Raw genomic sequence first — 11479 nt, 5'->3', positions numbered from 1 at the left:
ACATAGACCAACGGAATAGAATAGAGACTCCAGAATTAGACCCACAAAAGTATGGCCAAGTAATCTTTGACGAAGCAGGAATGAACATCCAATGGAAAAAAGACAGTCTCTTTAACAAATGGTGCTGGGAGAACTGGACAGCAACATGCAGAAGAATGAAACTAGACCACTTTCTCACACCATTCACACAAATAAACTCAAAGTGGATGAAGGACCTGAGTGTGAGACAGGAAGGCATCAAAACCCTAGAGGAGAAAGCAGGACAAAACCTCTCTGACCTCAGCCGCAGCAATTTCTTACTTGACACGTCTCCAAAGGCAAGGGAATTAATTAAAAGCAAAAATGAACTATTGGGACCTCATCAAGATAAAAAGCTTCTGCACTGCAAAGCAAACAATCAACAAAATGAAAAGGCAACCAACGGAATGGGAAAAGATATTTGCAAATGACATATCGGACAAAGGGCTAGTATCCAAAATCTATAAAGAACTCACCAAACTCCACACCTGAAAAACAAATAATCCAGTGAAGAAATGGGCAGAAGACATGAATAGACACTTCTCTAAAAGAAGACATCCAGATGGCCAACAGGCACATGAAGAGATGCTCAATGTCACTCCTCATCAGGGAAATACAAATCAAAACATGATTTATCTAGTTTTGATACATATTTTTTAAAATACAATGAGATATCACCGCATGCCAGTCAGAGTAGCTAAAATGAACAAATCAGGGGACTATAGATGCTGGAGAGGATTTGGAGAAATGGGAGCCCTCTTACATTTTTGGTGGGAATGCAAACTGGTGCAGCCACTCTGGACAATAGTGTGGAGGTTCCTCAAAAAATTAAAATAGATCTACCCTATGGCCCAGTAATAGCACTGCTAGGAATTTATCCATGGGATACAGGAGTGCTGACGCATAGTGGCTCTTGCACCCCAGTATTTATAGCAGCACTTTCAACAATAGCCAAATTATGGAAAGAGCCTAAATGTCCATCGATTGATGAATGGATAAAGAAGTTGTGGTTTTATATACACAATGGAATACTACTTGGCAATGAGAAAGAATGAAATATGGCCTTTTGTAGCAACGTGGATAGAACTGGAGAGTGTTATGCTAAGTGAAATAAGTCATACAGAGAAAGACAGATACCATATGTTTTCACTCTTATGTGGATCCCGAGAAACTTAACAGAAGACCATGGGGGAGGGGAAGGGTAAAAAAAAGGTAGAGAGGGAGGGAGGCAAACCATAAGAGACTCTTAAAAACTGAGAACAAACTGAGGGTTGATGGGGGGTGGGAGGGAGGGGAAAGTGGGTGACGGGCATTGAGGAGGGCACCTGTTGGGATGAACACTGGTGTTGTATGGAAACCAATTTGACAGTAAATTTCATATTTAAAGAAATAAAATAAATAAAACATAATAAAATTATCTCAGCCTCAGGGGTGTCAAGGGAGATAGCCATATATTTAATGAGGGTCTCCTTCAAACTCTGTAGGAAGGCTATTGGGCTCTCATTCTGTGTTTGTAAAATAGTGGCTAATTTAGTATAATTTAAGGGCTGAGTCTTAGATATTTTAATGTTTTTTTAAAATACAAGCTTGGAAGTGGCAGCAATACCATTCCCCAATCAGGATTTTGAGGTGGAACTGCCTGAGTTCTAGTTAGGGAGTTGCAAGTTCCCTATAGGACCTCCAGTCCCATGGTAATTAATGAGTTGCCCATCCCCATATCTCTTAGCTGCTGCCTGAACCCCACAATTTTCTGTCTCATTAAGAGTCTGATTTAACAAAAGCATTATATCTTTCCAGGTCAACTCAAAAACATATGTAATATGCTGAAAAACCTCTATATACTTATCCGATGAGAAAATTTATCTACTTCTCCTTTATCTGTCTTAAACCTTGTAATGTAAAAGGTTTCTCCTTCTGGCATTCTAGCTTCTCATAAGGGAAACATGTCTGTTATATTACAGGGCGGGCCCAGATGAGGTGGGCAGTAGGGAGCAGAACTGCACTTTTTATATAGATTGAGGACCCAAGGAGGTGGAGGTGGAAGACTTCCTTTCCTCCTTCTCTAGGTCTGCTTTGGATACAGGTAAGGGGCCCTTAATTGTTTCCCCTCCAGAAAGGGTTGCCATTAAATCAGGATCCACCTTAGAGTACTTACATGTATCTCAATTTTTTAAAAATCTTAAACCAGTGTATATTTAAAGTCCATTTAATATAAAATTTCCTTTTAAAGATTTCCCTCATGAACCTTCTAAACTTTCCTTTGTATTCAGATTTTGTCCCAAGCCATTTGTCTCCAAATAGCCAGTCTCATTGAGGACAAAATTACTTTCTTTTACCTTTCACAAAAATGTATTTCCATTCCTTATATTTTTCTTACATATCCATCTTTTTTTACATACAGAGTTGTTTTTTTTATTTCCATCAGTCTTAATTACATTTAGCAGAATTGTAACTCCTAGAAACCTTAGTCTCCAGGGAAAACTCAGTAGTAGTCAATTGTGAACTGTCTGTTACATCAGGATTCCTTAGATGTCAAACTTATGAATCAATTAAGCACAAAACATGTTTTTTTAACAGACCCAAATATCCTTAGTTTTTCTGCAACAAGTCAAAAGCACACTGGGGCGCCTGGGTGGCTCAGTCGGTTAAGCGTCCGACTTCGGCTCAGGTCACGATCTCGCGGTATGTGAGTTGGAGCCCCGCGTCGGGCTCTGTGCTGACCGCTCAGAGCCTGGAGCCTGTTTCAGATTCTGTGTCTCCCTCTCTCTCTGCCCCTCCCCCGTTCATGCTCTGTCTCTCTCTGTCTCAAAAATAAATAAACGTTAAAAAAAAATTAAAAAAAAAAAGCACAAACCCACATCTAGTAATTAGTGCTTTTGACTTTTATCTCATTAGACATACAATGAATTTAATTTTAATTAATCATGCAAGTAAAACTTTAACGTTTTAGGTCACCAAAGACTTTGGAAGCTATTTTAACAATTACCCATGAAAACTATGAGACAGACAACATTAACCATTATTTAAGTTATTCTTTTGCTAACAAATTGGAACAGAGATAACATGAGCTTATCTGACCTTCAGCAAATCTAGATAGAATAAAAGTTTTGTTTTGTTTTCCACTAGTGGAATTAGGCAGTCCATGTCAGTCTGGAGCAGACAGGGAATTTCCCTGAAACAAAGTGAGTTTGGGCAGCTGCTGGGGAATATTTCTTAAGGTCCCCGTTCTGAGGTAGACTGACCAGAGACCATTGGCTCTAACAGTTGGTTTTGAGGAATTCTCCCCATCCTGGTATCCTAGATGGGTACCTCCCAATGAACACTGTCGCAGGACAAGCATGAGGGAAGAGGTCATTTTGTCCACCTGGTCTCTCCCCTCATGGGGATTTAGACACCTCTTAGCATTGGCAGGTCAGTATAAACCCCAGACTTATATCAGGCCTCTGCGGACCTGATTCTGCCTTGAGCCATATGAGGTCTTCACGGAATCTCAGGGTAGGACCCACTCAGGCTCCATAGCCGAAAACGTGGAGCATAGGCACTCACACACACATTTAGACAGATGACAGATTTCCACCCAGGATTTCCCTGTCCTATGTGGAGACTATATCACCAGGGAGGTGATCAAGCTCCCCTTCTGCCTCTAGGGCAGGCCTGAATTCCGTCCTAGGTCCCCGGGGACATTTACCCAATCTGATGTCCCATCGGCAGAATTTTCCTATTCCCCCTGGAGTCCGTTCAGCGAAGTGGTGGCCAAATATTGTCAGGCCCTGCGAGGGGGGGCGGGGGGGGGGGATCCAGTGAAATCACCGGTGGCATGCCTTCCTTTCTGTCACAGGGGCCCAAGAAGAGTGGCCTTCTTGCTGGCCTCCGACAATGGTGACTCAAAGGGCAAGCGCGGCTGTGGGCTTCCTGACCAATGCACCAAAAATGTTACAGCAAATACTTGGTGGCCAGGAAGAGACAAGCGACACACACTCAAGGGATTGGAAAAGACTATTTATTCTGCACCAGTGCCAGCCCAGTGGAATCAGGTCAGAAGACTTAGCCCTGAACCCTGGGTCTGGCCTTCTTTTATGTGTGGGATTGTAGGGGTATAAGGGGAAAAAAGGGGGGTGCACATATTGATTGTGCTACACGGGAACTTGACAGATGCAGGAGGTAAGCAAGATGACAGAAGACAAAAGCATGCAAGGGAAAATCTGGTCTCGGACATCTAGCTGGCCCCCTTTTTTTACCTGCCCTTCCCAGATTTCCTTCTCACCATGAGCTACATCAACATAACGTTGCTATCAAAATCATCTCTTGCCTAGGAAGACAAAAGTTGAAAATAACATTACTGTCCCTTCCAGGAACTAACTGAAAGATCCATCAACTCTTCAGTAAAAAGTGCCAAATGACATTTTTCAACCATAAGGAATTTGAAACTTTCGACTTAATATTCTTGCCTTGCTGTGTCCACCAAACCTACACCATTTTAGCCCTATTTTTACTCAGTCTTCATCACAACCTCCCCCAACGTTGAAAGAATTGTTCTACTCCGACTTCACAATTTGAATACGTATCTCTCCTGTCCGGCCACCTCAAAGACTCTGCTAAGACCCTGTCCAGGTAGTGTTTTCCCTGACAGAGTTATCCAGTAAAGTCAGCTTTATTATCAAGTTGTTTGATTTTTGGAAAGCACAGTACATGACAAGCATAGTCTCCATTACTGAACGTAATGAACCAGTGGACTGAGCTTAAACCCCAGGACCAATATCGATAGAAACTTCTGAAATGTGCACTGATTGAAGGACCACAGGTACTTAGAGAAATCAGTTACCAAACCACAGGTTTAAATGTGCAGTAACACAAGCAAAAAAGGTAAAGAAAACAGTTGTTAATGTATTTATTATACAGAGGAGAGCAAATTCACTCAAGTATGACAGCAAACCCAGAAGCATGGAAGGGAATGATTGATCAAAGCATGTATAAAAATAGTATTAAAGTACTTAGTATCTATTTTTGTTACAGATATCTTTCTGAGAAACATTCAGCACTAACGGTGACTTGTAACTGTCTGTCCCCAAAGTATGTGGTTGCAAAAGAGAGCTCGGGCAGGAGGAAAAAGGCCACTCTTCAAGCACCATGTCGGGTACTCTGCGGACACTGTCTTCCCACGCCTTGGCTGCAGGCGTGGGAAGAAGTCCACGAACATTGCATACACCCACGCCAGTACGCATACACCCAGTCAGTACGCACATATCCACGTCAGTACGCACACACGTTGTACCAGGCCTTTCCTGCGCATGCCCATTGTTAAGAAAGACCGTTGCTGAGCACGCGCCCTGCTGCCCACGCGTCCTGTGAGCAGAGCTGAGGAAGAAGTGGCGTGGAGTGGTGTGGGCGGTGTCGTGGTCTTTCTGGCTGCCTGCCCTCAACCGGTAGGTCCACAAATCAGTCCTTCCAGGACTTTAAGTGTGAGTGACTGTGAGGAGAGTGCCAGTGGGCCTCGGGCGGGTCGGGACGGTAGATCTGTGGCCTCGGAGGAGGAAGTTGCCAGGAGTTAGCGTTCTTCTCCTCACAGGCGTCGCGGCCGCCATGGCCCTCGTCCTCGTGGTGGTGGGACGGGGACAAGTGAGGACAGCTGGCAGCCGAGGACGGGGGAGGTGAAGACAGGGTGGGTCTTGGGGGCGTTCTTTGAGGTATCTGAGTCCTGCAAGCACCTGGAACTGCCGGCGGAGCACTGAAGCCAGAGTCCTCAGTGGGACCCTGGGTGGGAGGCGGGCCAGGCGGTACAGAACAGGTCTGGAACGGGTGCCTGTGGGCGGGGGTGGGGAGCGGTCAGTAGGTTAAGTGGCTGACGCTGGATCTCAGGTCAGGTCTAGATCTCAGGGTGGTGAGTTCGAGCCCCACCTGGGCTCCAGGATGGCCGTGAAGTCTACTTAAAACAAAAAACAAAAAAACGGTGCGTGGGGCTGGAAACGGGGAACGGTGTGGGGTTGGAGCTGCGTCCCGGAGATTTGTATCGCACTGTGCAGGGTGTCAAGGGAGGAGCCGGCTCACTGGTCAGTATCGAAACTAGACACCTTGAGCCCTTGTGGTGGGAAGACAGCCATAGGCAGTACGCAAACGATTAAGACTTCTCTGTGTTCCAAGGAAACCTTATTTAAGAGGGTAAAATGGGCCCAGTAACTGGGAATGTGAAAACAATAGCGACTCAGGTTTAAATATCCAGCATTGTTTTCTCACATGCCTTTATGATGGGGAATCTAGCTGTGAAACTAAGCCTCGCGTTTTCTCCTGTCCTTAAGGTGATTTGACTGCCAGTTTGGCCGATGTGAGTGATCTTGCAGCCCGTTTATTTGGTGTGACCACAGCATGTACACTATCCTTACGCAAGGTTGATTTTGAAAGTATTTTCAAAGTAAAAAAAAATTAAAATGTTACGCCTTGGAGGTGGTGTACCTAGCCTTTAGAATACATTTTCCAAATACTGATATTCTACTTTCAGGGTGAAAAATGAGTGGGCGTGTGAGAACAAGATCTAAATCTAAACAAAGAAAGGATGATGGCAAGGCTAACCAGCCAGCTGCACCTGTGGCTGTGAGTACTTCAGCAATTGATGTTCTACACCATCAGTTTATTTCTCTGAAAATTTTGTTGACCTACAAACGTACAGATACAGTGATAAAAGTTTCTTTGCTGGGAAGGGGCAGGAAACATTGAACCAGAAGGATTCCATACTTGTGTTCCCTGGGTAAATATACCCTATGACTCCTTTCTCATGCTTACTAACAACAAGTTGTACGTATCCATCCCAGCATAGTTTAAAATAGCCTCCAGAGTGCTTGTGGGTACCTCTTCCGGGTAGCTACTCTGTGGGAAGAGTAACTCTTTTTTAATTTAAATTTTACTTAGCGTACAGTGCAATATTGGCTTCAGGAGTAGACTTCGGTGATTCATCACTTACGTACAACACCCAGCGCTCATCACAAGTGCCCTCCTTATCACCTGTCACCCATCTGTGCCATCCTCCACCCACCTACCTCCATCAAGCCTCACTTTGTTCTCTATCCTTAAGAGTCTCTTGTGATTTGTTTCCCCCTCTCCTTTATTTTTACTTCCCTTCCCATATGTTCCTCTGTTTTATTATTAAATTCCACATATGAGTGAAATCATAGGGTACTTGTTTTTCTCTGATTGACTTCTTTCACTTAGCATAATACATTCTAGCCCCATCCACATTGTTGCAAATGGCAAGATTTTAATACCTTTTGATGACTAATATTCCATTATATGTATGTGTATATAAATGGCCATATAACTTTTAGGAATACAATATAGAATTATATTTTATAAGTGTTTTTATACTTATTTATTATTTGATATAAAATGCGTAACATAGGTTTATATTATTGGCATGCATTAATGCAACTTTTTGTTCACACACACACGCACACCCTAGGCCCAGCAGCCCAGTGATGAGCAGCCTCAACAAAAGGAGGCACCCACTGAGTGTCAGGATATTATGCCGGAGCGAGAGAAAGCAGTTGAAGAAGCACCTCTGGATGAAGGTGAAGGGAAAGGGAAAAAGAATGCTTATGGGGGCACAGGGTATATTTTTGCATCACGCATTATGACGTAACAGGACAAAACAAAACCTTAGAAGAGAATCTCAGCCATTTCCCGAAAATTGTTTCAAAATGTGAATAGAGTATAGTTTACAGCTGTATTCACTCTAACGAATTTCCCCTTTTTCTTCAAGATTTAATCTGCTTGAACATGCAGTCTGTTCTAAATCAGAGGAAACTGTTTACTACAAAAGTATACATTTTTTCACTAGTTGAATTTGTTCTTCTTAGAACATTTTTGCGTGGCCTTTTCCTTCCCTGCATCAAAAGTGTAAGCTGGTTTTAACAGTGTGTGCAGAGTGCCAAGTCAGCATATCTTATAACATCAGGAATAAAGAAGATTTGCATAGGGATGGTAGCCTCATTTTATAAATAAGAAAACTAAGGTTCAGGGATTGTGGCTTGCCAAAGACTGCTTGACACATGGAGACATAACTCATATTTCATTACACGGTTTTTGTACTTCCTACCATCTGTGTTGTTATACCAAAATGTGAATGCTTTTGTATAAAATGCTTAATACTCAAATGTGTCTGTACTGTAAAATAGCGTAGTACAGGCACAGGAATAAATGAAGTTCAGTGGAGCAAGAGGTAGACTCCAGAAAAAGGCTCGAGGAATGAGAGCCACCATTTCCTTTGCTTAATCATTTGATATGGTACATTTGGGAAACGCTGTATAATTTGGGAGACTGGCATATAGGTAAACTATATTAGTGTGATTTTTAAGTGGCTTTAGGAGGTGTTTAACAACTTATGATTAGGAAAATCAAAAGTATCTTAAAATGATCATGAAACGGAAATTACCAGCTTCCAAAGAAAGTATTTTCATCAGATACTTGTATGGAATTATTGACATCATTCAGGCCGTGGATTATTTTAGGAATTCGCTGGTAAGAGGTTTCTACGATAGGACTGATGACAAAGTCCATTAATTTCTTTCCACCCTGCTCCCTTTATTCTCACTGTAAGACAGAAGTTTGACTATAAGTCACTAATATTTTGCTGTTATTTTTGATACTTGGTTCTCTGCATGATTCATTTATCATAAGTTATAGAGAGAGACTTTGCCCCTAAATCTAACTAGTTAAATTTCACAAAATAGCTTTCAGGTTGCTCCAATAGGAGATGTATGTCACTAGTGTAGGATTTGTCATAGGCCCACAAATGCACTCAGCTAATTGTTCAGGAAATTAAATTTTCATTTTCATTAAAATCCTATCCATGGTGCAGGGTGCCTGGGTGGTTCACTCAGTCAGGTGTCACACTCTAGATTTTGCCTCAGGTCATGATATCAGGGTTCGTGAGCTTGAGCCCCACATCCAGCTGTGCACTTAGGAGTGCAGAGCCTGTTTGTGATACTCTTCATTCTCCCTCTGTGTGCCCCTCCCCTGATCATTCTCTCTCTAAATAAATAAATAAACTTAAAAAAAATCCTGTGCATGGTGTACATTTAAGATTTCTTAGCTGATGCTCTCTATTCTTAGTACACTGTGGTAATATAATGCAAATGTAGATTTAGTGTGGTTTCTCTTTAGATTGTTATTTGAAATAAGGTTTCATATTACAGGAAAACAAAGATGGGAAGTCCATCTTTCCATCGCTTTTTTTGTTACCCTAAGTCTACAGGCTTGTATTTCATATAATGGCAAGAATACATATTATCACTTCTTTCTTTACATTTTATGTTTACTCCTTAAGTTGATTATCATCTTTTTTTTTTTTTTTTTTTTTTTTCCGGTAAGGCCCTGACCTGGAATCTGGTATCCAGGAACTGCCTGTGCCAAAGACTGGGGGCAAAAGTGAAGATGACAGTGATGTGAAGGGGGCGGATGTCCCAACACTGGAGCCCGTGAAGATGCCTGAAGCAGATATGTTATCCATTGAGAATGCAAAGTATGCAGATATTTTCCTGAATATTATATCTTTACTTATGTAGATATGACTTTATTGATACTTTAATGACAGAGTTTACACATAAAGGTAGCTTTCATAAGTAGTTCAGACCCTAATTTCCTGACTGCCTGACTTATACCCTATCAGATACAGACTTAAATTGGGTCAGAGCCTTCTTAAATAATAAAAAATGAAACCATTTCCTTTTTTATAAAGTGTAAATACTGGGGCGCCTGGGTGGCTCAGTCAGTTAAGCATCTGACTCTTGATTTGGCTCAGGTCATGGACTCACAGTTTGTGAGATTGAGCCCCACGTTGGGCTCTGTGCGGACAGCATGGAGCCTGCTTGGGACTCTCTCTCTTCCTCTCTCTGTGTCCCTCTCCCATTTGTGATCTCTCTCTCTCACTCTCTCAAAATAAGGAAATAGACTTTAAAAAATAAATAAAATACACTGTAAATACTTTAACTGATGGCTACTTAAATTCAGAATCTTCTATAATTTCCTCTTTTAAAAACCACAAAATGGATTTGGAGTAAATACCAGTTTGTATGAAATATGCTGAGGCACTGAAGTAGGTTCTAATACCAGCTCTAACATAAGTTGTGTGATTCTGGGAGGATCCCTTCACTTCTGAATGCATCTTGGCTCATATATTTAGTGATTTCAAACCAGATATATTGCAGTCAGTTTTTATTGCTGATTTTTGTATTCTGTGGTTCTATTGGATAATATACATGGAATACAAAAATCTTCCATTTTGTATGATTTATTTGTCATCAGATAACATCTTTGGTCAAATTTTAACATCTGAGTTGAGATTTCATTGCTACTGAGAACAAGAAAACACACTGCTTGATGTTGGTTTTTCTCTATGGAGACCTGGATACCTGTTCTTAAATTTTGTCAGACTCTAAATTATTGTGGCTCTTACAGAACACGTGCATTTTGAAACCTTTCCCCAATGAAGGCTCAAATGACTGAGTGATAAAATGGCAAGAGATAGTCTGGTTTCTAGTTTCTGCACTCTCCCTACATCAAGTAGGGTGCAAGCATGGGTGTTATATGTAAGCGATGAATCCCTAAACTCTACTCCTGAAACCAGTGCGACACTAGATGTTAACTAACTTGAATCTAAACACAAAGATACAAAAATGAAACTACCTTTTAATAGGTTTATTTCATTTTATCTGTTCTGAACCTGAAGTGTTTTTTTTCTTTTCTTGTACCTATAGGAAGTGTGGTGTGTTCCAAAAATGTTGGTAAAGCATACGCTTGGAATTCTATCTTATAAAATAAAAACTATAGTGTCCTCTGTATATCATTAATTTAATGTAAATAAATTCTGCTGAGTAATGTTTCCAACTCTGTGTCTGTCTTACAGGTGAAGGACAACCGAAAGTGTAAGCAAGAAGAAGCTGAAACCATGCAAACTGCTCTCATGTAGGAAGGACACTTCACTGTTAAAAATCCCTCAATAAAATCTTACAACTTTCTCCAAAGACTCTTTTCAAACCTTTGTTAAACTTACTCTAAGTATTAGATGCTATTGAAAATTGTGTCATTTTTTGAAATTTTGTATTCTGATTGAGCTGGTAAGTGCAGATATATCTGTACATCAGTACTCTCTCCAGAAGCCTTGCTGCATAGGATTTAATGCCAGAGGTGTATGTCAACATCCATTATGAGCTTCAACATACACAATTCTATCATCTTTGAATACTAACAGTTTGTTCCTGCTGTTTTAAACATTATACCCCCTCTTTGTTTTCTCATTTCACAATATTGGACAGACCCACCCAGTACAGTGTTGGGAAGTATTGGTAAATAATGGACATCCTTGTCTTATTTCTGATCGGAATTAGAAAATTTTTAGCATTTGACTGTATTTACTGTGACATAAAAGAAGTTCCATTCTTAGGTTAGTTTCCTAACAACATTTCTGTTGAATATA

At 41.1% G+C, this 11479-nt stretch overlaps 1 protein-coding gene across 2 annotated transcripts; it reads left to right on the top strand.

Moving 5' to 3' along the window:
• Positions 1-5334: 5334 nt before the first annotated feature.
• Positions 5335-11038, top strand: LOC128774611 (P antigen family member 3-like). 2 transcript variants are annotated; one of them, XM_053893676.1, is made up of 5 exons: positions 5335-5441; positions 6512-6603; positions 7466-7574; positions 9376-9526; positions 10910-11038. In XM_053893676.1, the coding sequence occupies exons 2-5, from the start codon at positions 6520-6522 to the stop codon at positions 10911-10913; spliced, it is 348 nt and encodes a 115-aa protein (XP_053749651.1). In that variant the 5' UTR covers positions 5335-5441; positions 6512-6519; the 3' UTR covers positions 10914-11038. The 2 variants fall into 2 exon arrangements, with proteins under 2 accessions (XP_053749651.1, XP_053749652.1); XM_053893677.1 differs by lacking the exon at positions 5335-5441 and adding an exon at positions 5650-5754.
• Positions 11039-11479: the final 441 nt, after the last annotated feature.

The sequence above is a fragment of the Panthera pardus genome, unplaced genomic scaffold (assembly GCF_024362965.1).
Source record: "Panthera pardus isolate Hobbes unplaced genomic scaffold, ASM2436296v1 HiC_scaffold_340, whole genome shotgun sequence".
In the NCBI taxonomy this organism is placed as follows: domain Eukaryota; kingdom Metazoa; phylum Chordata; class Mammalia; order Carnivora; family Felidae; genus Panthera; species Panthera pardus.
This window is presented reverse-complemented; position numbering and strand designations above follow the sequence as displayed.

What these genes read in the sequence shown, in the direction of transcription:
- LOC128774611 (XM_053893676.1), top strand. Translation starts at nt 6,520, where the DNA reads ATGAGTGGGCGTGTGAGAACAAGATCTAAATCTAAACAAAGAAAGGAT. An exon ending in AGCCAGCTGCACCTGTGGCT is followed by an intron (nt 6,604 to 7,465) that starts GTGAGTACTTCA and finishes CGCACACCCTAG; the next exon opens with GCCCAGCAGCCCAGTGATGA. An exon ending in AGAAGCACCTCTGGATGAAG is followed by an intron (nt 7,575 to 9,375) that starts GTGAAGGGAAAG and finishes TTTTCCGGTAAG; the next exon opens with GCCCTGACCTGGAATCTGGT.